The 27593-nt window shown below is 37.7% G+C and overlaps 1 protein-coding gene across 25 annotated transcripts in view; it reads right to left on the bottom strand.

The window, feature by feature from the left end:
* The window catches only part of dst (dystonin), a 448648-nt gene that overhangs the window by 11433 nt on the left and 409622 nt on the right, over positions 1-27593 (bottom strand). For 24 of the 25 annotated variants that reach the window (XM_062982326.1, XM_062982385.1, XM_062982334.1 and 21 more), the window contains 13 exons: positions 23998-24167; positions 22046-22205; positions 20489-20683; positions 19495-19623; positions 13944-14087; positions 12615-12803; positions 10046-10175; positions 8736-8899; positions 6793-6955; positions 6279-6433; positions 6055-6129; positions 5575-5592; positions 900-1017 (listed from right to left, as the gene is read on the bottom strand). In XM_062982326.1, the coding sequence (XP_062838396.1) occupies positions 900-1017; positions 5575-5592; positions 6055-6129; positions 6279-6433; positions 6793-6955; positions 8736-8899; positions 10046-10175; positions 12615-12803; positions 13944-14087; positions 19495-19623; positions 20489-20683; positions 22046-22205; positions 23998-24167 (1810 nt within the window). The remainder of the gene's footprint in view (positions 1-899; positions 1018-5574; positions 5593-6054; positions 6130-6278; positions 6434-6792; positions 6956-8735; positions 8900-10045; positions 10176-12614; positions 12804-13943; positions 14088-19494; positions 19624-20488; positions 20684-22045; positions 22206-23997; positions 24168-27593) is intronic. The other variant, XM_062982414.1, reaches the window with a different exon arrangement.

Here is a 27593-nt window from a genome sequence, read left to right as displayed (position 1 = left end):
CCCCCCCCAGTTTTCCCATATAAGCTCTAGTTTTTGAGATACAGAACATATGCCATATACCAGTCTTCAACTTCTTGACTATAGATAAGCATGATAATCATATCTAAGAAACTAGAGACGATGCAATCTACAGTTTTCTGAATCAGTGCCCCAAATAAACTCAAGAGGAGGCCTGAAAACTAACTAATATAGTTGCCAATCGTATGTAGAAACAGACTGAAATAAATCAAACAGGAAAAATGGAAACCTGAGGTCCCACATCTACACTGCCATATAAAATTCAGATTATTTGCTTTGAACTGGATTATATGGTAGTGTTGATTCATATAATCCAGTTCAAAACAAATAATTTTGAGTATTTGATTTGATAATCTCACAGATTAGCTATCGCTGGCCCTAAATCCCTGGTAGAGCCAGTTCCTTTCACTTCTATCTTTTCTCTGTGGAACTAGCTACATGCTACTCCCATGGAGATGATGACTCCCCTACACTCTCTGCTCCCATACTTCCTAGTTTCAAGAGAAAAGTAACTGCTAGTAGCTGAGGAACAGAAGTAAGCAATGGCAGAGGAAGAGGCCTAGAAGCTCCTTTTTCCTTGAATGTGTGATTTCTGTCTCCAATGGCTCTCTTGGCCCACTGGAGTGGAAGCTAAAAAAATTAGAATGGCCTATTTTTTAAATGTATGTAAAATAGTTTAACTGTTTCTTCACTATACAGTCCTTAAAAATAGGAAGATATATGAGCAGAACACTGTAAGTGCTTCAGTGTTTAAATAAGCTAGGGATGTACAGAGTTGAGATGTTATTGTTCTATCTTGCTCTCTCCATTAATATAGGAAAACAGATGTATATATTGTTAATAAAATTTATGTTCATATCTAAAGGCACATTTCAACATACCTCTGCAGGGATCATTTTTTACTAAGAACTCATCCAGTGCCATCCATCCACCTCCAACTCGAACCATTACTGTACTCCGCAAAATACGGACAAGACGGAGTTGCTGAGAGTCACCAAACTGTGCAAAAAGAAATAAAAACATGCTAAACATATATACTCCAAGCTGTAAGAAGCAGTGCACATTCCAAGTCAAGTGGTTAAAATTAGCCACAGTATGCTCCTAAATTAGTAGAAAAATCATGTAAGATATTTTCATTGTGCAAATTTTATTTTTCCCCCCACCACCAAGTTAAGTGCAGTTGCATTAAACCCAAAGGAAGCAATGAGATTTGTAAGCTGAAGAGGCAAGCAGAATAAATGGGTAAGATGCTAGCTTTAATTTAATGCTGAGATTGTATGACTTATATGATTGTTTTCAAGACTGTTGCAAAGGAAAAATATTAGCAATCTAACTTGTAAGGTTATTGTATCAATGGGCATGTTCAACACTGAAACTCATTTATAAGAAGGCAATTTCCAGAGCAATATGAGATAGATGTTATCATAAGAAGAGGACAAGCTGACCTCTTATATAACATCATTTAAACAAGGTATCTTAGCAATATTGTTGAGGAACTTCAAAGCTTTTTCTAACCTTCATGTCTTCATGCCTTAATATTCTGTGACTGAAGGTTTCTCCAAATGTTGTGTAATCTAACAAAATACAGTTGGATTCAAACATCTTCTGTTACAGGTGAAATTCCCAAGATGGAACTATTGTGTTTTTCTGTGCGCAGTCCTCCATTTTCCTACCAGCTACTATAGTTAATGTGACAGATATATATTGAACATGAGTTTATCTAGACATCTTAACGTGTTTGGAACATATTGAGGGCCTAGAAAGAGAAGAATAGTGCATTTTATTGGGGGGGGGGAGTTGAAAGAGGAAAACCATTTTCCCTGTTTTGGCTGGTTATGCCCCCTACCCATTTCATAAACTATGGCTGTTTTGACAATGGCAATACGTGTGGGAAGAATAACAGGAAAACAGAGGAAATGGTGTAATCCCTTCAACCCCCACCCCCCATAAAATGGACTATGTTTATCTGTCTAGGCCCCCCTTTGGTCTCCGCCTGGATAATGGAACAGTACTGAAGTTAGATTAACTTAAGATCCATTTATTTCAGTCAGTCTAAACTAGGTCTTGCTCCAATCCAACATCTACTTAATCTTTTAATTCCTTTACAATATAATTCAAAAAAATATTCAGTCTCATTACAGTAAATCAGCTTGTAAGTATACACAAAATAACAGTGTTAACGGCATCAATTGCCACTTGTAAGCTGCCCTGAGTCCCCTCGGGTGAGAAGGGCGGGGTATAAATAATCGAAATAAATAAAATAGCCACAATTTCATCTCCCCAATGCTAGTTCCATCTCCTCCATTACTCTCCTCATGCAGAGAATGCTAGTGTGAACTAGACAGCATCCTCTACACATATAATCTATCTCTTCATGCAATCTGAAACCCTGATTTTCAGAGGTCCAGATTCTGTGGAAAGAAAATGTCAATGGAGGAGGGGAGAATTGGTACAAGGGATATATTCTGATCTCCAATTAGTCCTATTCCGAATACCAGAACAGGCCTTGTTTTGGTGTCTTAACCTATCACTTTGCGTGGTCTGTGTACTTGGAAATCGTTAGCCAGACTCTTCATACAAGACATGCATTCTAGACCATTATGACATTTAGGTGGGAGAGGGTTAGGGATGGTGCATTCAGGCAATTGTTTACATGCTTGTCAAGTAGCACTTAAGAAAATTTATTCCATGTGTTTTAGTGCACACAGGTGTACACACATACACGCAAATTTTGTGAGCTCCTCAACATAAATGATCAATCAAGTGGAAAAAAATAAAAACAAATTGACCTTTTAAACCTGTTGCGTAGCTTCCTGGTGGTCTGAGCATACATGAGAGCACCAATCTTGTAAACCTACAAACAGGTGCTATCAGCCTTTGAGCCACTCACTTTTAAGGCCCGGTCTACTCTTTTTGACCCCATAGTAATATATACAGTGGTGCATTTGGACAATTATGAAGTCTTAATATGCCGAAATATATTTAAAAAGCATTGTAAGCAGTCCTTTTCCTCCCTTTCTGGCTTGTGGCAATTAATTTCATACGTCTTCAGTTAACCCTCATTTCTCATTGTGTATAAACTAGGAAACCATGTTTTTTTACGTAGGGAACAAGCCACTTAAATTAATGTTTAGATCAGTGGTTCTCAACCTGTGGATCCCCAGGTGTTTTGGCCTACAATTCCCAGAAATCCCAGCCAGTTTTCCAGATGTTAGGATTTCTGGGAATTGAAGGCCAAAACATCTGGGGACCCACAGGTTGAAAACCACTGCTTTAGATGGTTTAGGTCCCTGCTTAATTTGAAACTTGAAAATAAAATTCTCTGTCTTGGATGAAAGTGGGAATTATGTTTCATTGAATAATTCCTGTCCTATTTTACTTTGCTACACTGGGAACTGAAAAGAGGTCATAGATGGCAGGATGCATGGTCAAAAGGCTTGTACATATTTCAGCTTATGAAGCTTAACTATGATTGTCTGAACCAAATCAATGGTGAACGTATCTTAAAATGTAATTATGAATACCCACAAGAGCTTCTTTGTTACTTTATGTACACACATTTCAAACCTACTCTTTTTGAAATAAAATATGGTTCCAAAATTCCAAATGGCTTTACTAATGTACTATAAACTGTTATGAATCAAATCAAATTTGCCATAGTGCATTCTGATCATCTATAGTATTCTGGTGACCTATGATGTTACTGCTATCTCCCTTCCAAGTAGAAGGGCACAACAATAGAGCCAAAGAAAAAAATGAGAGAAGTTGTGACTGGCCTCGGGTTTTTTTGCACGTTGGACTTAAAAATACAGTGTAGATAACTAGCCTGCAGTTATGTTGTTGTCAAGTTAATCCATCTGTATCTGTTGCCCAAATTCAGTTATAGGTTCTTAGGATTTGATGACTTTAAAATGCTAAAAAGTAATTTAGGATCCCTGCATCTGGACTACTTCGATATGAAAAGCTAGTTCCTTCACTGGGATACATAAGAGAGTTCTCCACAAAGATCAAACTGGAATAAAGAACAGCATTTTATTTTTGAAATAAGCAGTGTTAACTAAGCATGCCTTGCCCAGTAAATAATTTATAGCCAAACCATATAACTGGTCTTAATCCTTAATATAATTTATTGAAGTACCGCTTAAGCGAAGAGGGAAAGGCATATTACTTTTGGGAACCAAGTAATAGGTCAACACGTAAGGTTAACGAATCCAAAATTAGCATATCAGAAGTAAGCACAAATGCATGTGTGAAACATGCATCATCATATGAAATCATGTACAATAAAGTGGCTTTGCAACAAACACATTTCTTCATTTAATAAGGTTTTATGCTGCAGCAACTGTTTTTCAAGGGAAGCTTTTGGAAAATGTTTGCTTTGACATGGCTCTTCCTGAATTGTTCTTGGAAAGGAAATTTGTATGAAAACATGTTATTTATTGGGCTAAATACACTCCTTACTCTGACCATGAACAGGCTCATTTAATCAATGGAACTAACATAAAGATTGACTTAACAAGACTGATTCATTCAAGGGGTCAACTTTGGTTTAGGGTTTCCAATTTGATTTAACAGGGCCTATTATGAATTCATCTTAGGCCACAAATCCATTTAATTGCTGAATTTCAATATATCAGTACATTTCAAGTATCAACCTAAAATCAACATACACGGTGTGCAGGCATTGTGACCACTTAGACTGGTGAGAGGAAGACCTGTTTCTTTCTGTCTTCCTCTTCTGAATGACACCATCTTGGCTTTAACACATAACACACTGTTCTTCATTCTTTCCTCAAAACAAGTCTCACCAGGAGAAGAAAGGCATACTAGCCCTATGCTGTCTGTTCCCATGGCCTTCTGTGCATGGAAGGCAAGACTCTGAAATAGAGCAGCTCTGCCACTTGTGAAAGTTTTCCCCATGATTTTGAATTCTGTTTATCCTCCATTTCAAGCAACATGGAGGCACAACTTTTCAGACTGTCATTCTCCAAATATTCAGGATGATTAGGTGGTGGTGGGGGGGGGGGGGACAATAAAGAAGTAAGAGTTGGCACTCCCACCTCCTTGCATATAGAATAAAATCAAATTTCCTTATGCCCGAACTGTGCTTAACCACACAATTACTTTGGGTGGGGGGAAGGGATGAGAACACAATTTCTATGTTTAATTCCTGCCTGAATGCCTTGGTCCTTTATCAAAGGGTTAAAAGTGTTATTTTGATGGAATATCTGACAGTGGGTGCAGCATGAAAACCTAAAGGATAACCCATATGTTGAGAATAGCAAGACCTATCGGAAGAGTGCCTAAACTCATTCGCACTGCCAGCTATAGACTATTATCTGGTTCCCTTGAAAGTAATCTCATTAATGAGGCAGCAACAGGCACAAAGGCAGATACCAAGACAAAGAAGCCTGTTAAGCATTTCCAGAGAGGTACCACAGCTGACCAACAATGAATTAGCTCAGGGTGAAAGGATGGGGAAGGAAAAGCCACTGCAAGCTGCAATGAAGATTAAAAGAATACTAGGAACTCCATAACACATTCCACTGTTTATACCTGATTTCCCAGGAAGAACTGACAAGAAATGGAAAATGGGAAAAAGACATAATTAGTGGAACAGCAAGGCTTCTACATGACTCTTGAACAAACTCTAATAACATATATATGTGGCATGTAGTTTGAGAGTTGGGCTGGTCAAGTTAGATGTCTAGGTTGGGGATACCAGAATACATGTAACATGCTGTTAAAATTAAGCCATCATCAATATATTGAAAGTTTTTGGGGAGTTCTTTGAAGTGTCGATCGGAAAACGTTCCTTGTGATTTCAGTGGCACAGCAACATTTTGTTTATTAAAATAACCAAATAGTCACATACACTTGATCAGAAATGTAACCTAGTTCAACTTTTAGATTCTGGAAAAAGCATAAAGTAACACTATGTTAACTAATTTAAACAAAATGTCCTGACATTCCTGTTCTGTTCTGAATATCTGACTTGAAATGATCACACAATGTGAGTAGGTGTTTTATACTTACCCTGTATTTATTGTCACCAATTTGTTCCACCTGGAATCGCTTTGCACATTTACATTTTGCTACCTGCCTTGTCACCTGTCAAAATGAGAATTAGAATATTATACTACTTGTCAATTTCCAGAATTAAGCATTGATGGAATTAAACAAAGAAATGATCAGACTATGGAATTGTTATGGAATTCCAGCACATAGCACTTCTAGCAAAAGGGGGAGGAGAAGAATACCTCATCTTCAATTTTATCTGCATCTGTCAGAGGCTTGTAGGCATCCTTGTTTGGATGTAGCGCTGCTACAAATTCATAATAGTCAATATATCCATCACCATCCCTGTCAAAGATATCTGCTACTGCACTCATTTCCAATCGACTAGTAGGAAATTCTGTAGAACAAAAAACAAACATATTAAGACAACCGATCTCCCCAAAAGGGTGTTGTAGGCCGCCATGTCTAACTGCTCGCTGAATGCAAGAAATCTGTAACTACCTTTGAGCTATGATACGGGCTCAATTGTGGAACTGCATGATTGAAAGTTTTATTCTTTTAACTTAAGCCTATTAGATCATGCTCGCTGGACATGTTTTTGCCCCCTTATATGTGACAAACATTGAAGAGTATTATCATGTTCCCTTCCTGCTCAGTCTTCTTTACAAACTCAGTTTCTAAAGAGAGTCAAAATATGCAGGCATCTACATACAACAATAATTTATATACAGAATTAACCTTTGCTTTAAAACTTACTTGAAGAAAGAATACCATCAATAAATTCCTGTCTAGTGATCTTTCCATCTTGATCTTTATCTATCCTTCTAAAGAAGTCCATCACTCGAGATTTTTTATGGTTCATCCAACGCATATACTTTTTCCGCCAAATATCAAAATCAAAGTTGGCAAATTCTCTCAGCTTTAAAAAAACAGCATAAAGAAAGCATTATTTTAGAAATAATTGAGAAGTTAATATCTATCAAGAATTATCATTCTAAGGAGGCAAAGGAAGCAGTTCACAACCAGTGCGTTAATCCCCCATGCCAACCTATTGAGACAAGAGTTTCAGAATTCTAATCCATTGACTCCTCTCTCTTTCCCCTCCATTTGATTACAAAGTCTTGCTAACTGAAGGGAAACACTGAGCAGAGACAGAACTGATAGTGCCATAATTCACCCTCTGAAGTACGAAGACTAAGACACAGGACAAGGCCGACTGCCAGGAAGCTACAGCTCCTGAAGAGATGGGGGCTGAGGCACATGGGTTTTACTCCCCAGCAGGAAATTACAGATGCTGAAGAGACATTGCTATTCTTTGCAGAGCGATGAAGAGTTAAAGAGAGATTGTGCCAATCCCAGCAGCTGTTAAATAGGAAACAGTGACAAATAGGTCACCTGATGTCTTGAGACAGCTGCCTATAAATCTCCCAGCATTTGCCTGGCAATTTTGCTGCTCTCAATCATTTTCTGTTAGTGACTGACAGCACTCTTCAACATTCATGTTTTCTTGGCCTTAGCTTGACTATGGTTTACCCCTTCCTTTTACTCCTTGCTGGCTTTGTTTGTCTTGCTGTATAACTTCTGGGCTGGCTGATGATCAGCCTCTTGCTTCTCCCTTCATCTTACTAGATACCCTGGATTAACTACTGGACAGCACTTGCATGCCAATCTCCTGATTCCTGGGACACTCGTTGACTGGTGTGTGGGACAGATAGAAAATAAACATTTTGTTTAAATTTCTGTTATATGTACCTTAACACTATTATACTTTGGACAGGGATGGATTGCTCCTTCAGACTTCCTAGAACGATAATTCCTAGTAAGTATCAACTTCTCATTCTCAGGTAGATTGAAGGAACAGTCCACAGCCATTGGTGTTCCCAAAGCTTAACTTCTATCCTGCTGCATGACTGCTTGAAGAACTATCCTCCCAAAAGCTGCATGTCCCAATTTTATTTGTCATAGCGGTAGACAAATGTGGATGGCTCCTTCCTTCTTGCTGTTCAGTAAACATCTTCTAATGAAGCTACCACTCTATATTAATACCAAAAGGCATACATTTTCAAGGACAAATTACAGGGTTTTCTTTTATTTGCAGAGTATGTATAGCTAACATGAAAACTGTATTATTATCACATTTTCCCAGCATGTATATAACTGATGATAGTGTTCCTCTTTCTGCAATAAAGAAATAGGTGGTTGCTCTATTCTGCTACCACACAACTATTGACACGATTTTTGTTCCTGGGTTATAAATATCATTTCCTAATTGGTTGTATCATAAAAACATGGAAAAAGTTTATTAAATTGCAAAAAAATTGTTTTTGCAGGACATCCTGCAGCACATTTTGCTATAATTTTTCAATGAATATCACACAAAAACGAAATTTCTGGAGTATAACAACTACTTTCAAAGTAAGTACCACAATTAAACAGGAATAACACTTTCAAGCCAGGAACAGATTTTTTTTTTCAAATTTTGTTACATAGTGTTATGTGCTGCTGGTCACTATTTACTGCAACTTTTCCTTCAAAACTACAGAGAATTGTATAAGGAAGGGCTCTGTGTTAAAGCACTGTTGTGCACCTTTTCCATAGCAGACAGGAAAGACATCTATATGGTGCTCTATCACTAAAAAATAATATCTGACACAAAAGTTAATTATAAATAGCACAGTTATTATTAACTATTTACCAACCTCTTCTAAACGGTCTAAAGCATCATTGAGTTTCCTTCGTCTTTCTAGGGCTAGAAGCCAGACTTGCTGCCATTTGCTGACTAAGAGGTTTACTTGCGGATTCTTGGTTTCAATCTGGGCCTGTGCACCTGAAGGATACATGCTTGGTGTTGGAGAACGCTTTCCTATGAAAATACAGAGGGAGGTCAACTATTAATTCTGTTTTCTTTTGCTTTTCAAAATATTTCAAGCTGAGGATAATGTATGTATGCTTATTTGTTTCAAAAGCTACAGTAGTTCTGCGTAGGAATAGTAAATCTCAATTACTTCCAAGTTCCAACATTATGTCAAGAGTAATTAAATAGTTTTTCATTTGAGAATCTCTCTCCCAATGCAGTTTTTTCCATAAAAATTGTGTGGTTCATCCACAAAACTGCACATTTTCTCAGAAGCTACCTTGTGCCTATTTATTGTTTAACGTTGTTGTTTACTACCTCAACAATGTTGAACGAAAAAGGTGCACAATACGAATATTGTGCTAAATCCAGTACAGAAAAAAAAAATCACATGTAGCTGCAGTTTGCTTTGCCCTGCTGAATCACATTTGCATCTGGCAGCTTTTAAACTGGGCTAGGCTGCTGCCATGGTGTCAAAAGCTTGACCATGTTGTTTGTATAGGGACATAGCATGTAATTTAGTTTTGCATTTTCTGTACTTTTCCCAAGGATATAGCCAAAAATAATGTAAGCATGTGAAGGTTTCCCAACTATATAGCCAAAACCAATGCAAGCATGCCCCCCCTTCAGAAAGCTGTGCAGTTTAATAAAAAAAAAAGACTGAGTGTAGGATTTGACTTCAAAGTTGTAGTTTCTCAAAATCTTGTGGACAGTTTATGCTGTGGTAAGAACAAAATAAGTTTCCCTCAGTATTAAAACTGACACATTTCCATTTAATTTATTGCTCTGTGAATAAGAAGAGTCAAACACAACTACTGTGTGCCCAGGTATCATAACTCACGAAAGTAGAGTAGACTTTAAGGTCACAAGCTGTTAACCTCTAGCTCAGGCATGGGCAAACTTTGGCCCTCCAGGTGTTTTGGACTTCAACTCTTACAATTCCTAACAGCCTACCGACTGTTAGGAATTGTGGAAGTTGAAATCCAAAACACCTGGAGGGCCAAAGTTTGCCCATGCCTGCTCCAGCTCACCTTCCTCATGGCTTAAATGACAAAAAGAAAAGGGAAGGTGACCGTGCCTTAACATCTGATAAACAACCAGTCAATGACCGCATGCAATGCTTCCCCCATTTCCCTTAGCAAGATCATTACTTACTTCCTCCTCTTCCTTTATCCAGCACTGGGATATGAGACTGGATTGGACCAGATTCAACTGTTTTCCTTTTATGCGTCTTAGTAACCTTATCCACATCAGGTTGTTTTCTGGTCATTTCCTCCATAAATGTCTGGAATTAAATGGAGCTTGCTTTGACTAACAGTGCATCATAATAATTAGTGACATGCCCATGGAGAAAAATGGATAACAATGGACAATACACAGAACTTACGCTTCGCATGCTGCTTTTTCTCCTGGTATACATACATCAGTATCAGTTTGATTTACAGTGTATCTTTTATAACATCAGGAAGCCTACATAATTATTTTGTTTGGCATGATCTAGGCCACAATAGAAGCAAAAGCTTCCTGGTCCACATATTTATGTTAAAATTAAATTATCGTTGGATGCTATTATTCAAGGGTCATGATTTAACATTGTCTGCAAAAGGCATATTAGTCTCTTGTTAAAAAGCAACATGGTGAAATCAGCCTAATACATCAACTTACCAAAAAAGGAGATTCTCCTCCCCCCCCCCTTTTAAAGGGAATATACACTCTGATAATTACTCTAAGAATCACTGTAAAATTCCATGTACAAAACAGATACAAACTCTGGGTTGTTGTGAGTTTCCGGGCTGTATGGCCATGTTCCAGAAGCATTCTCTCATGATGTTTCTCCCATATCTATGGCAGGCATCCTCAGAAGTTGTGAGATCTGAAGATGCCTGCCATAGATGTGTGCGAAACAACAGGAGAGAATGCTTCTGGAACATGGCCATACAGCCCAGACAACTCACAGCAACCCAGTGATTTTGGCCACGAAAGCCTTCGACAACACATACATTCAACTTCAATGGTCAATGGATTCAGTTTGTTTGTTTACTTTCTCGTATCTTTATTCTCTAAGGCAGGGGTCCCCAAACTACGGCCGGCGGGCCACATGGGGCCCCTGGAAGGCATCTATCTGGCCCCCACGGCAGTGGCTTCCTCCTCCTCCCCCGAGGAAGGTGCATGCCGCCACTCCGTCCTTTCCCTGCACTAGCCTTTGCAGCCCTTTCTGACCTCTCCCTGCAAAAGCATTTGCAGCCATTTCTGGCTCCTCCCTCTCCCTGCACTAGCCGTTCCCGACTCCTTCCTTGCCCTGTGCCTGCCTGGAGTTGGAGTTTTGCTTGTGTTTACAAAGGTATTTTAATTATTATTTAATTTGTGGTGCACAAAGGCAGAAGAGGGCTGGACTAAATGGCCCAAGGGGTCTCTTCCAACCCTTGATATTATTTTTATTGTTATTATTACTAACATTGAGGCTGGGTGTCCATCTGCCAGGGGTGCTTTGCTTGTGGTGGACAAAAGCAGAAGAGGGCTGGACTAAATGGCCCAAGGGGTCTCTTCCAACCCTTGATATTATTTTTATTGTTATTATTACTAACATTGAGGCTGGGTGCCCATCTGCCAGGGGTGCTTTGCTTGTGGTGCACAAAGGCAGAAGAGGGCTGGACTAAGTGGCCCAAGGGGTGTCTTCCAACCCTTGATATTATTTTTATTGTTATTATTACTAATATTGAGGCTGGGTGGCCATCTGCCAGGGGTGCTTTGCTTGTGGTGCACAAAGGCAGAAGAGGGCTGGACTAAATGGCCCAAGGCGTCTCTTCCAACCCTTAATATTTTTATTATTACTAACATTGAGGCTGGGTGGCCATCTGCCAGGGGTGCTTTGCTTGTGGCGGACAAAGGCAGAACAGGGCTGGACTAAGTGGCCCAAGGGGTCTCTTCCAACCCTTAATATTTTTTTAATTATTATTACTAACATTGAGGCTGGGTGGCCACCTGCCAGGGGTGCTTTGCTTGTGGTGGACAAATGCAGAAGAGGGCTGGACTAAGTGGCCCAAAGGATCTCTTCCAACCCTTGATATTATTTTTATTGTTATTATTACTAACATTGAGGCTAAGTGGCCATCTGACAGGGTTGCTTTGCTTGTGCTTTTAGTGGACAAAGGCAGAAGGAGGTTGGACTATATGGCCTAACCCTCTTTATTATTTTCATGATGATGATGATGATGATGATGATGATGATTAACATTGAGGCTGTATTTGTTCCCGTTTGGTTTTTTTTACTTCAAAATAAGATGTGTGCAGTGTGCATAGGAATTTGTTCACAGTTTTTTAAAAAAAACTATAGTCCGGCCCTCCAATGGTCTAAGGGACCGTGAACTGGCCCCCTGTTTAAAAAGTTTGGGGACCCCTGCTCTAAGGCAACAAGCAATTTCACTGTTCAAATCTCCACTGGTTTGAATTCTGCAAGAATGGAACAAATATTTTGTTTTTGTAAAAAATATAGCTATAAAATCACCTCACAGGATAAGCTGTTCTTCTTTGCTAAATGTCATTTTTAGTTTTGACTGTAGCAATGGAACAATATGAATAACAGATAAACTTTAAGACTCATGTGAACAATGCAGAATTTGAAATATTTTATTTAAAAATGTCTGCTTGAATTCTAAAATGTCCACAGGTTGAAGATATTAAACTCAACTGTTCAGAGGCTATGGCATATCCACAGTTCCCTTACCTGATGCTCAGCTATGAGTGCTTTGACATCATCAATTTCCTGAGGAATGGCTTCCTTGTCTTTTTCGGTGAGCGTTGCCTCGGCCCACTGCAGCCAGGATAGCAAGGCTTCTAACAACTCCTGATTCGCGATAAGTGCAGCCAGGGCCACTGTCAATCTCTGCTGATGTTGCTTGGCCCATGCTAACACCTTGAAATGAACAACCATATATTATAATTTCCGCAACATCCAAAGTTTTTGCATTTCCTCCCTCCCTTGTAAACAAGTTTGATTTCATTATCAAAAGACTGATAAGTAACAACATTGCTGGGCTGTACAATATGTATCCCAAAAAGTACAGACAGTCAAAAAAATAGTTATTGGCCCAAAATCAACTGCTAATCTGAACTAGAGTAGACCCACTGAATCGAGAGGCTTTACATAAGTGCTGATTTACCATTCAACTATTCAGTCAATATGTGCATTCTAGTTGAATCTAACAATAAGATTTAGATTTAAGTACACTTACCTTTTAAGTACAGGTCGAAGTGTCATATATTGCTGCTGTGTTTGAATATTTTACTATGTAATTATATTTTTACAATTTACAGTTAATGGACACATTTCCTTAAAAGAAATATTTAATAATTATGTGCTTAAGAATGGCACACATAGCTTCTATTGTATATAGCATTATGATTAATTTCTACTTATACTGGATGGAATCAGATAAGGATTTGCCAAGGAGGTGATGATTGAAGGTGCCTCATGGCTGATGCTACCTTTTGAAGATGATAAACACTGCATAGTAAAATAAATGTTACACTTTCCCAATTATTTTCCAGTTAACATTTAGATGTGTGTAGTTTCAGAGGTATGGATGTATTTGCCAATATGTCTTTTTATGTTTCAAATGACAGAAATGTACATCTTTAAATAGTAACAACCCAAACAGCCATGTTACTATCTGTTACACAAATTTTTAATGCAAAATGTTTGCACTAAGATGCTTGTCTTTATAAGTAGATACCTGATAGTATAATATAATTACTGCTAACCATCGGTGACAGATTTTAAAAATCATATTATTACTATACACTTTGAAATATATTTTTCAAAATGCCTTCTTGTTGAGAGAACAAGAAACTTTCCTTGACCATCTACTGACATGAGGCCAGATATACTCATAATTATGGCTACGAAAGAAGAGTTTAAAAACATCCAGTAAGGGTTTTGCTCTAGACATTTGGATTGTTTCCTCACAACACAGCAGCCTTGGTAATTGCTGCTCATGTTCCAAGTTGTCAAAGACTGATTATTACCACATAGAACTGCCTGAGTTGGACTGACCTCTTCAAACCTTGCTCGGATTATTGTGATCCAGTGCTTAATGGTAGTGATGGAGTCTGGGTGGCAGATAGCCAGGATAGCTTCTCCCATACCTGTGGCTTTATTTAGCTCAGTCTTTTTTTCTTCCAGTTTCTTCATGAATTCCTAAGGCAGAAACAGTGATTTTCAATTAGGCACTGGCAATGGTTCAAAGAGAAAATCCATGTAACTTCAGACTTGGCTGGCTAAGTCAAAGAGAACAAATGCTTACAATGAATCATTCAGTGCCTAAGCAGACTGAATGGCAGGAGAAAGAGCAAAAATAAAACAACAGTAATATTCACAATTTAGTAGAAAAGGCAATTTAACAAGACAACAAGAACAACTGCTTACTAAGAAAAAAAAAAAGGAGTGTTTTAGAGCAGAGTACACAAATTATGGTCTCCAGAACTGGCCCAATTTTGCAGATAAGCCCAAAGTTGGGGGATAATCCAAATTCTGGGCCAGAGTTCAGATTGTGCCCTGATTTTGGTGAATGCCCTATGTCTCAAGAGACAGGGAAGGAAGGTTTAAATGGCTCCAGCTCACAGCTTGTGGAATAGGGCTTTTAAGAAACAGGGAAACAAACATGGGGGTTTGTCAGTCCCATATACTGACTGTCTAGGAAGTGGGAAATCATAGGGTGCTTTCAGACAGCACCATAATCTAAGCGAAAGGGGATTAAAAACCTGCTTTGGCGCGGATTCCTGTCCCCACTCCCCCCCAAAACCTTGCTCTGCCAGTCTCCTGATGTGTTATTTCCTCATGCCACGAGGGCGTGAAGAGCAAATCTATGGCAGCCTTGTAGGTTTTCCTTAATTTTAGGGGTAAATGGGGGGATGCGGGGAGGACAGTGGGCACCATCTTACTTCTCCGGGCTTTTGGAAGCTCGAAGAAGTGAGATGGTTGTGGGTCCCCACAGGCCCAATATCCCATTAGACTCAAGTCTTCCAGAAAGGCCTGGATCCAATGTGGTATCTAATTATGTTGGAACAAATCAGGGAGACCCTGCATTATTCCAAATTAATTCAGTTTTACAAGAGGTTTCATGTGGACACCTCCGGTAAAACCGAGACAGGTCCTGGGATAATGACCTGTCTGGATGGCCCTATATTGTCAAGCATATGTTACACAGAATCCTGACACATGACGGTGGTTTCCTGGACATCTAGAAAAGCACTTCTTTCTTTCATGATCACTAATGATATAAAGAATACTCAAAATATTTTCATCATTAACAAGAAAAAGTGTGATGACACACTAAGATATCTTGTTCATACAAGTGAAACCACTGCAAGATTTTTCTCATTTCAGGACATTTTTTGGGGGAAAAACTTTGTTTGCCCCAAACAACATTGGGTTCTTTTGTTTTGTTTTTACAAAGAGATGTTTTCTACAATATATAGTTTTATACATAATACACGGGTTGTTTTTTTTACAAAAAGGGGGGGGGGTTCTGCTCAAAATCAATATTTTGTGTAAAAGAAAAACTAGTAAAAAGTAGTAACTGAAAATGGCAAAAACTTCATGAATGCATTCAAAATTATTTCTTCTCAGTGTGCAAATGAAATAAATAATTATCTCTGTCCCTAGGCTGCATAGTGAAGACTAGAAAATGAATAATGGATGTAAACTATTTTTACAAGAAAAAAGATTTATGACAATTTGGACTAATGAAGCTGGAGGGCTAGGGCAAAGAGAGAGCAAAAGTATAAATAGATTTTCTTTACTCACTAACTAAATGCATTAACACACCACACCTTTTAGCTCTAAAGATATCAATCAGAAGCATTGTCTAAAATATATACTCCAAAATGCAAATTTTATATAAGTGCTAATTAAATATGAAACAGCTTTTTGAAAGAAAATGCTTTAGGATGCTGAATAATTCATTATTTGTAAATTGGAAATATTGGCATATTTTCTTATATCAGAAAGAAGCCATAACCAATGAAGATAATTATTTCTCCCTAGATACCATGATGTCTATCTAAGTGCTCGAGTTTTGTACAAATTTCAAAGTTATTAATTTAACAAAATAATTTTGTTTAAAAATTGGTGACTATTTTAAATATTCACAATGAAACATTTCAGTTAGGCAATTCAAAAGTCATAAATTAATAGAAAACGTAGGCCAAAATCCTTCTTCTTCGGAATAAACTACAACAATAAAGATCCTTTACTGCAGCTAATTCTAATGAAGCCTCTTCCTTGACCCTGAGCTTTAGGTTGCCAATCCCCCGACCAGAAGCTTCCAAGATACTGGGAAACATGGAAATGATATATTCAGAATTCACCCCGTTGTAGGCCACTTTAAGAACTAACAACTGGAAAGTCTACTTCAAAGTTCTACCACAACTGCTTGCCTCAATGTGCCCCATGACAGAAAGACCACTGTAGATTTATTTCCCAGTGCCCTAATCTCTAGCACGAAGAAATCCTTTGGTTACAAGTCCTCTTTGGTAGGGTCTGGGGATCATGTTCAGTTGTCAATTATCCTAAGACATGAATCCTGAAAATTACAAAATTCCAAGGCAGAGCTTGAAAAAGGTTTAGTTTGGACTATATGTCCCACAATTTTCTAGCCAACATGATAGGTAGGCATGCAGGCTGGAAGATTCAAGGAATTTTAATTCAAAAAGTAACTCTCCCAAATTATGTTCTTTAAATATTGTTACATTTTTCTATACCTCTGTCTTTCTGTATGTTTATATTGATACTTGCAATTCAATTTTTATGCATACTGGTAGCAATATAATACTCACAAAAAGAAGGAAAGATATTTAAAACCCCGCTACAGAAAATGAAAAATTCCTTTATTTATCTTCTTTGACAAGAAAAGAAAAAAGCAGTGCTATTCTGACATTACATGATACATTTGGAATTAGATTAAAATATCTTTGAAGACTTTCCAAACTATAAATTATGTTTAAATGCATTTTATTACACAGCTTCTCCAGCTTATAATTTCTCCAAAAAGGCTGTTTACGTTTTAGCAATGACTATTTGTGTTATCTGTGCAAATGTTTAGGCACTGGCTTTTTCCAAGTAAGGAATGGCATAAATGTATGTACACAAGTGTATACATTTGCATTTGATTTGTTTTTTGTGGGAATTAAGCCAAAGGCTGGATCTACACTGCCATATCTCAGTATCTGACCCTAGATTATTTGCTTTGAAGAGGATTATATGAGTCTGCACTGTCAGATAATCTTGGATAAGGAGATAATCTGAGATCAGATCCTGGGACATAGAGCAGTGTAGATCCAGCCAAAGACAACCATCTGCATCCAGTTCTTAAAAATGGCAATAAAATGTATTCCTCATCACTGTTACCAATATAACATCTGGCAACAATACCACGATGCCACTGTTTATAATAACAAAGACATGAACAACAGCCAGGAAAGAAATGTAAAAACAAGCCCCTTTTACACTGCCATATAAAATCTAGGTTATCTTCTCAGAACTGGATTATATGGCAGTGTGTACTCATATAATCCAGTTCTGAGAAGATTATCTGCTTTGATAATGTGAATTATATGGCATAGGGGAGTAGCAGTGCAAAAACTGGTCAACTCGTAGCATGCATTGTTCCAAAATCAGAGGGTTAGAGAAATCAAATACAAAAAAAGCAACAGAAGTGAATCTGGGATCTGCTTCCTGTGCATGGAAGGAATAATTTCATTTGTGGGAGGATTCTGGTAGCGTACTCCTTCTGGCGAACTGAAGATCATAGCCAATTTCGATTATTACCCTTTACCCCTATGGCCCCCTCACTTATCTTCTCCAGAGGGTGGGAAGGGTTTTCAAAACACTAACCCTAGCGGTCACAAGAGTAGAGAGGAATTAATGATTCCTCCCCTCCCCTCCCTGCCCCTCAGTTCTTAAAAACAAAGGGAAAGCCTCTGGAGGAGTCACAAGGCTTGCCCTAACTTCCTGGAGTCTGACAAATGAAACTAAAGAGCTTTGAAGAGGGGAGGGAGGAATTCCCCCTCCAAAGTTTTTAAGTTTAATTTTCCAGTCTCCAGGAAGGTGAGGGAAGCCTTGTGGTTCTTGCAGGGGCTTTCCCTTTGTTTTTAAGGGCCAAACAAGGGGCAAGGAGGGGAGGCCGGCATTGCCATTGCTCCTCCCCAGGCTGCCTGACCCTGGGGAGGAGGAATAGTTGTGTGGGATTTCAAATGCAGATACAAGAAAACTGTCTACACGGCCTCCAAACCTGCAAAGTTCCAGATTTTTCAGTAAGATTCAGACCTTTGCAGGTATCTTTTAAAGCTAAAATAAACCTGGATATGCAGGTTTATTTCAGGTTGAAACTGATTAGCTTGAAATGTCATCTGGATGCCTCAGGCTAATCCATTTCCTACTCCACATTATGTTGCTGTGTAGACGGGGCCTTAAAATGGTGTAAAAAAAGTGATCTGCATTAAAAGTGTGAAATTGGTATAAACTGGAGGGTTGTCAAAAGTTACACATGGGTCAGGGCATGTTATGTAGATGTCACCAAGGGGATAAGAACATGTTCAGCGGGGTGTAAGTAGGCCTTTGGCACAGAAATTGTAGCAATCCCAAATTGTTCCAGTTGCCCTTCTATTTATACATTCTTCTTGACTCTTCATACTGTTTTTTGTGAAATCCACTGGAGACAGAATGTAGTGTACTTGGAATAGCAAAAATATAATAAATATGCTAGCAGAATTCTGTCCGGTTTCTGTTGTTTAGGTGAGGCCTAGGGAATGTAATTCTTTGCTAATTTTCTTCTCAAAAAACCAGAATTATTCAAAGAATGTTCTCTCTGCTGCAAGGTATTCTTTGAATACTGCAATTTTGAAAACTTTTAGCATTTTAGAATGTTTGTGTGCAAAATCTGAACATAGTAATTTTGTATAGCAAACAGCATTTTCTGTACAGAAAAATTCTGCACACAAAGTTTGTTTTCTGTTTAGAAAGGAGATGTCCTTTACAAAACATCCATGTTTGAATTTTGCAAATAAGTATTCAAATGGAATAAACATGTATGAAACAACATTTCATGTGCAGAAAATGTTATTTGCTGCATGGAAAATACTGTCTTCTGTACAGAGAATGTTAGTTCCACACAAAACAATCGCATGCAAATTTTGCATAGAATTAAGTCCCAAACTGAAACATTCTAATCAGTCTCGAATTCTTCTTATCAAGCACTTCCTGAAATTTGAGAAACTTATTTTCCAGTAATTTAAAATACATGTATATTGAATTTTCTTTTCATCCATACGATGTGCTCTCCACCAAACACAAAATATTATGGTGTTTTTATTCAAATTATTACATTTCTGTGGATACCATTCACTCATAATATACGTGGAAGCAATTTAATTTTAAATTGTTTCTACTGATTCATTTATCAGTTGTGTATCGAGAATGTCAGTTTAATCTGTTCATGCCCTTGTGCTGGGAAAAATTCACTGCCAGATACTAATAGGACACAAATAGCTGAATTTTAATTGTGCCTAGCCTTTCGAGCCAACATTGTCTTAATTATCTTGCTCACCCGGTGCTGCTCTATTAGCCCACGCAGAGCCTCCTCATCATCTGGAAGGACACCATGGAAACGAAGGGCCTGTTCAGCCTCAGCTAGCCATTCCAGCAGTACATGGACAACAGAGTGGAATTCCTCAGCCTGGATAAATGAAGGTTGGGGGAGAGAAAAATACTCTAAAAGGGATCTGAACAGGAAAACAGTACAGCTTTGGATTTCTCCCACAAACCATGAACTTGTATCCAGACTGGCAGAGCCATTTATCATCCAGCAATGAAAGCAGAGTAACTTTCCATTAAGGCATCTGATATAGAACATTTCATGACCAGTACTGCAAAAATGCCACACACTTCTTTTTAAAAAACAAGAAAGTCCAAGGGCCTTTCTGTAAATGCTTTCAAATATATGATTAATGGAATGTGAGAAATCTGCATTGTACACACTGACACATTTTAACCTATCAGGTTAACGAATGATATCAATTACTTCAGGGGGAAAAGGTAATTGGTGCTATATAAAGACATGAGCATCTCAGTTGGAAAGTTGGAACCGCTATCATTACAGAATTGTCGTTTCTGGTGATCAGTGACATCCTCAATTTGTGGGCGTCCTTTAATGGATGTTGGTCAAACTGATCTCATAAATACAAGTAAAGCTTCCAAGGAATGCCTGAAGTAAACTAAACTTACTCCAAGCAGTGTAATATGGACTACCGCAATATATCTATGTATACTTTAATATGAATGATAAATGGATAACGCCCATGATGCCTCAGCCACTTCTGAGTCAGCTGTCTGATAAAGAAAACTGGGTACATTGCAATTATTTCAAGTAGCTCCACACAGCAATCAACACAAAGGGAAAATAGAAATGAATTAGAAACAACACAAAGTAGTCTCTCCTTGCCTCCTCCCTTGCTGTACTATAGTGATGCCTTTCAAACGAACTAGAAATAGCATTGGAAGTGGGGCATCTGACTGAATTCAGTGCATCCTGTTTGTTTTACCTGGTTGAGGGCTTGTTCCAGCCGTGTTTGCTTTGAGATAGACAGGGCACACACGGTATCCCACCGAGTGCCAAGCTCCTGCATTTGGACTTTGACCCAGGAGGAGTCATCACGACTGCCTTCTATCAGCTCACGGGCTGAGCGTTTCAGAGCTTGGACACTGCTTGTCCTCTTCCCCAGTTCCTTCTGGAAGCCCTGAGTAATATATAAAATGATAGTTTTCTGACTCATGTAACACAGTTATGACAAATATGAAACAGGTTCTTCATCATGATTCTTCAGAAAAAGCAAACCTAAATGGTACCTTATTTTGGTTTACAGTGCAATCATTAATTTTATCTAAGCGCTGTCTACTCTGTTATTTTTGAATTTTAGTTTAATTCTTAATGAGTAAATTATACATGCATTCTGAGAGAAAATCTATCTTAACAGTATTTATATCTGGATCTCATGATAGACCATAGTTGATGTGATGTGGGAGTGTGTCATTCCAGATGTTTCCATGCTTCTTCTCTTCTTATCTAGTTTAGCTGCTAGAGGTTTTGAAGCTTTCCTTTTGTTTTTTATTAACCACAGTTTGAGGTATCATTCAGACCTGACAAATGAAGCTAATTTTTAACTGATTTGTTTGAAATAAGTTAGTTTGGCCTGTGTTTTATAATGTAAATGACAACTCAAGAGTTCAGAAAGAAAAATAAACCATAGTTAATCAATTTATAAAGCTTCTACTCTCCCCTTCATGGCAGTGCTGGAGAAGGGAGGAGAGAGAGTCTATGTGGAATTGGAATGGGAGGAAAAGACACTAACAATCACCATAACATTAAACAATGATTTATAGTGAGGTCTACATGCTCTCATTGCCTTGTTTTGATCATTCAAACATTGATTAGACAACCCTAGACTCACGGGGAGCTCCAAACCCAGGAATGCTTTGATAATGTAGCTCCTCATGTTCATCCTCTCCTCCCAGCCAACTTCTCTCTATTCTAAACTCTGTCCTGCTTTCATACATCTTGTTCCAGAAGTCAGTGTATAATGTAGTATCTACAGTGAAAAATTCTGCATATAAATGTATCCATTTATTTCAGCACATCCTCTCTTGAAAAGCAACACAGCTCTAAAATGGGATCTGGACAGGCAAAAAAGTTTCCAAATCCCATTTTTTAAATAATGCCCAGCCTTTATAGATGGTAGAACATCTCTACATGTGAGTACCTGCATCTATGATAAACTTATTAAAAGTGAGGGCTGCAACAAGAGAATACAAATACTATTACCCGTAGCTTTAATGCCTGTGTTTTAGAAACATCTCAATGCATCTGTGTTAAAATGTTCATTACACACCAGATTACAAAGCAACATTCATATGCTATTTGTAGGTAGGTTTAACCACAAGTTGGTTCCTTGCATTTTCTTATACCACATTCTACATGTTTATACCACAGTCTAGGGTTTTTGATCTATTGAATGAGCTCACACAGTAGACTTTCAATCAAAACATTTTGATGCGTCTGATTTAAAATAATATGAAAATGACCGTAATTTTGTTTCCCTTACTTTGTGACTATCTATTAAATTTATTACTAAATCAATGTCTCCATGCACAGGCTGATCTTCGGCCAGCTGCGGTTCCACTTTGTAAAGCCAATCTATAAGAGCTTGAAGAGCATCAGTAAATTGTCCAGAAAACAGCAGTGCTTCTTCCAGTTTGTTTTGTCTGGAGGAGGAAATTAAAAACATACACACAATGGAGAAAAAGGCACAGTTATAGATACAGATAACTTCATTTATTCCTATACTATTTTTCAAAAATAAATAAGCAAATAAATATAAAGAACAAAAAATTGTTGTATATGCTTTTAACAGTTGATTTAATTATTATGTCTTTAGACACACTTACAATGGTAATCCAATGAAAATGTGATTTTTGAACCACTAGCTGTAAATTCATGGGGACTTTCTAGAAAGAAAACAACTTCCAGTCTGCCACATCAGACAGTTTATAAAGTAGCACTCTATCACGTATAAGCCAGATCCTTGAATACCAACGAACTTGAATCATAGAATCATGGAGTTGGAAGAGACCACATGGGCCATCCAGATCAAACCTCCACCATGCAGGAAAACTACAATCAGAGCACCCTCAACAGATGGTCGTCCAGCCTCTGTTTAAAAACCTCCAAAGGAGGAGCCTCCACCACATTCCAAGGCATTACCACTACCCATTCAACCCCAGAAATAAAAACCACTCAACCATAATCAGAGCTTTAAAAGGTTACTTTTTTGGGCTACCACTTTCAAAATCACCTAGCCACATAGCTGGAGAGTGCTGCTGGGGAATTCTAGAAGCTGTAGGACAAAAAGCAACATCTCCTGTTATTGTGTCACTTTTCAGCTCTTCTTTCCCATTAGGCGTTCATCTACACAAGCCCCAGCCCCATGTTTATGTGCCTTTCCAGTTTCTTAGACCTCCAAGCTAGCATGTCCTCTGCTGGCACTCCTACCCATTTCACAAGGAAATGTTGAGCTTGTTTTCAGAGGTAATAATATTTTAAAGAAAACCATATATTTTAGTTGATGTCTCTGTATCAAGATTAATGTCAATGGAAAATACATAGTACAATATTATACAGAAAGCACAATCCCCAGCCCAGTGACTAAATGATTACGTGTAGAGTAATAATCTTTCAGGCATATCCCTCTGAAATGCTGTCTCAGGCTCCATCTACACTGCCATATAATGCAGTTTCAGAATGCAGATTAATATGACAACGTAGACTCATATAATCCAGTTCAATGAAGTTCAATCTGTATTATACCAGTCTACACTGGCCATTATAATGCAGTTCAAACTTCATTATATGCCATTGTAGATGGAGCCTCAGAGACTCAGGCTGAGCAGATTTCTGCATCTATCCACTTATGCTGCAGATAGTTAAGATTATTTGAACCTTGAACCTATCCAGGAGAAAGGATATAAATTCAATAAATAAATAAAATTGATAAATAAATAAATAAATAAATACAGTAGAGTCTCACTTATCCAACATAAACGGGCAAGCAGAACGTTGGATAAGCTAGTATATTGGATAATAAGGAGGGATTAAGGAAAAGCCTATTAAACATCAAATTAGGTTATGATTTTACAAATTAAGCACCAAAACATCATGTTATACAACAAATTTGACAGAAAATGTAGTTCAATACGCAGTAATGCTATGCAGTAATTACTGGATTTAGGAATTTAGCACCAAAATATCACGATGTATTGAAAACATTCGACTACAAAAATACGTTGGATAATCCAGAACGTTGGATAAGTGAGACTTCTAAGAATGTGTATGTACAAGTAACCTCCTAGACTAAAAAACTCTTTGGTCGAAGTAGCCCCTTGTAAGATTAGTCTGGCAAAGGACTTACCATTAATGACTTCCTAGGAAAGGGAAGAAAAAAAAGTATTTTCTATCTATGGGAAATTTTTATATAAGAAATGAGGATGTTGGCATTACCTTTCTACTGATTTTCCACAGACTGTATCCCACTTGTCTCTAAGTTCACTCAGCATATCATCCAGTTTCAAATTGTCATCGGCAAGAGTTGTTTTTTCTTTTAAAGAACGGCCACTTCTGTTTGTGGTGTCATACACAGAATGTTTGGCTCCAAGTGCTTTTTGGAACTCCTGTGTAAGGAGGGAGGAAAAACACAATATGAATCACATACCTCATGCAGTCTCCAAACTAAACTAATTTTGTACTCTTTGGAACCACATAGCAAACTAAGGTTTTCAACATTTAACAAGGAAATCTCAATAAAAGATGCTGCCACATTTGGATCCCAGAATCTTCTGACGTTTATTCCTGAAGATAACTTGTAACAATGGAATTACTAGGACATCAAGTAACTTTAACTGGAGACTTAAAAGATGTTATGAAAAAGATATACAGTAGCAAACTTTTGCTTTTCATCTTGACATGATGGCCCATCAATTTGGGCTGCCTTCTATAAAGCAATTATACCATATTGTTTATATCCAAACCCATACCATAAATAGGTCAAAATCTTCTAATAGCCAAACACATCTCTTTAACTGAGGCACAATTTTTTAATGCTGTGAGATGCTTTGGTCTTGATCAAGAGAGAAAAGTGGGGTATAATCATAATTATTTTGCAGTGAAAATTGTTATTCCATTTCTTGCCACTAGCAAAGGAATTTGACTAACTTTGAGATAACTTGGTTGCTGTGCATCAGTATAGTGTTATAAAAAGGATTAAAATCCACCTAATGTGGAGAGTACAATCAACATCTTTTCAGTAGCTTTGGGAGAGGAATAATATTTAAACAAAATAGTTCAACTTTGTGTTTAAGTCATTTTGTCAAGGTCAGCTTCACTGGCAAATGGGCATACACAAAATCTGTAAGTAGGATCACCCTTGCCAGTAATGAAAACACTTTCTCTTCATTGTGGGAAGACCTGACCCCAAAGAAGCATTTATGTCAAAAGAGTATCTGATTCGGGCCTTTGTTAGAAAGGACAGTGCAGCTTTTTTCATAGAGCCATTAACAAGCACAGAGGACCCATGTTTTTTTCAGGGAGAAAATGCAGCTGTGTCATCATTCCTGTAATCATTTACATAATTTAGCTTAGGACTTCTTAAACCTTTTTCCACTCTTAGCCCCCTTCTGAAAGAGAATGCTTTACGTGACCTCGGATATACATGTATATAAAATGAGTATAAAAACAAACATCTACTGACAAAAAACTAGCATTTGCAAGTCTAAACAGACTGATTTTCCTTTTCATGAAGTACAGCTGGAGCATTTTATGCAGAGCCCACTGTAGACACTGGACACTGTTGCTAACAGACTGTTGCCAAATTTTTTGCAACATCTACACTGAGCTAGGAGGACATCATTTAGGGTCATGACCCATGGTTTAAGAAGTAGTGGCTTAGCTGATAATGTGAAAGTGGATGCAATTGCTAATCCAGAAGGAGTCAGCAACTCTGAAACTGAATTGCTACATTTCATACCAAGTCATAAATCTTCTGAGGATCAGTGGTTACACTCAGTCTATAAACACAGTACAATGTAAATCATACTGACAATATTTCAGTTCTATGCTTCTGAATTTTCCTTTATTTTGTCTAGACTAGAAAAATGACATGTAGCTCATACACATAACACAGGCTTGCATAAAAACATTTCAGGTTCCACTTTAACAGAAGACAGTTATATATGTGACAAAGTAATTAAGGGAATTAACAGTGCTAAACCTTTTTAGATTTTTCCCCATGTTTAGATGTTTGAAATGTTTTAATATTTCTGAGCTCCTTTCTCCTCTGGAACAGGATTTTTGAATAATGATAATAAAATAAAACATCTGACAAACAAAAATTAAACAGCAGCCCCTCCTCCCCCCCCCCCCCCATTTCACTTCATGTCAGGGGCATAATATATCCAATTATTCTCTAGAATGAGACTAAAATAAATTTCAGCCAATTGGTCCAAAGCAACAGTTATCTCAGTAAAACATGTAAAATGAATTGAGGTAGAGCAGTAATGAGATACATACTTCCCAAATACTTATTGATGTTCTAAAATCATTGTACAAGGACAAAAATGAAATACAAAATATAATCTTCCTTCTTACTCCTCTGGCTTCTAAACATAACATTAAATTGGGAGATGGGGAACAGACTAATATTCCTCCTATTCTTTGGCAATATGTTATAAATACGAACAAGAATTCATTAAAAACTTATTTTAATTTTTCTTTTTTGTCAAAGATAAATGAGTCAAGAACAAAGCCAAAGAATCCAGTTTATCACACACAGTACAGTTTATGTCAATAGTTAAAATATCCAAACCACTGCCATAAAAGAGAGGCTGGAATAAACATAACACACAAAATAATATAAAATATGTACCATGTAAATAACTGCTAATGGAGTTTTTTTTATTATGATTGTCCAGACACTAGCAATACTAAATGTGTTGAAACTTTTTATGAGTCTATGCATAAATACTTGCATTTCATTGCATAATAGTCACATTCCATAGTTTGGAGGGGAAAACTGCACCCAACTGTGCAATTGCTGGTGAGAGCAGGCATACAGGCAGCTATGGAGCTACTGGGTTTCCCTCAGATGGCAGCTGAGGGATGCCCCGTAGCTGAATAAAACTTTCTTCATGTAATAGTTGCACCCTCCCCTTTCCTGCAAAAGGGCGGGGGGGGGGGGTGTAACTATTATGCAATGAAATACAATATATTAAGGCTTCAAAACTCTAAAGCTCTTTTATGTAAACTGGTGCAAAATTATGTCCGGTATCTAAATGGAAGATATACTTATCTGATTGCAATCTACGAGACTACATAGACCTCTAAAGCTTCTCTAGGTAAATAGCTCAAAATATACTTGCAGTGACTGCAGAGAAGCCCTTTATCAATGCAATGTTACTATTAAGTCCAACTTAATTCTTAAGAAAACATCTGGAGACTGTCTGTTGTTTGTTGGTTTTTGTCTATATTTATACAAAAACAGCAGATGAATTCAGTCCAAAGGAAGTGAAAAAACCCTCCTAAATGTACAGGTGTGTGGTGGTCTTTCTGAAGGATTTCTAAAAAATGTGTAAATGTGTATATATCACAATATTGAAAGGATATTTCTTTCTTGCTGCAATGTTAGTCCATCTTGATGCCAAACAACATATGTCATGGGGAAGAAGACCTGAGGGCATCAGACAGGAACAGATGTTTCCTTGAATTAACATCTTGGCAACTACATATCCATTGCTAAAGAAAACTCATGGAAGTATTTGCCATTACATATTGTTTAGTCTTTCTTGCAGACCTCTTTTTAGTTGAGCTCCAGTGGCTCTGACCCACAAGAGAATTGCTCTGGTGAAGCTAAAAATTGAAATGGGGCAAGTTAAGCTACAGAAATAAGATCAAAAACCTTCCTGAGTGCTCTATCAGTCTAAATTGAAAGGAAACAGAAAGATCTTAATAATGAATTACGATAACATGCAGGTAACTGCTCTCCATGTAAACACCTAAAGACTGAAACTTCACCTTAGTAAACATTGTAGAGGATGCCAAAAAAG

The sequence above is a fragment of the Anolis carolinensis genome, chromosome 1 (genome assembly GCF_035594765.1).
Source record: "Anolis carolinensis isolate JA03-04 chromosome 1, rAnoCar3.1.pri, whole genome shotgun sequence".
In the NCBI taxonomy this organism is placed as follows: domain Eukaryota; kingdom Metazoa; phylum Chordata; class Lepidosauria; order Squamata; family Dactyloidae; genus Anolis; species Anolis carolinensis.
The sequence above is the reverse complement of the archived record's forward strand: the minus strand, read 5'-3'. Positions and strand labels throughout refer to the sequence as shown.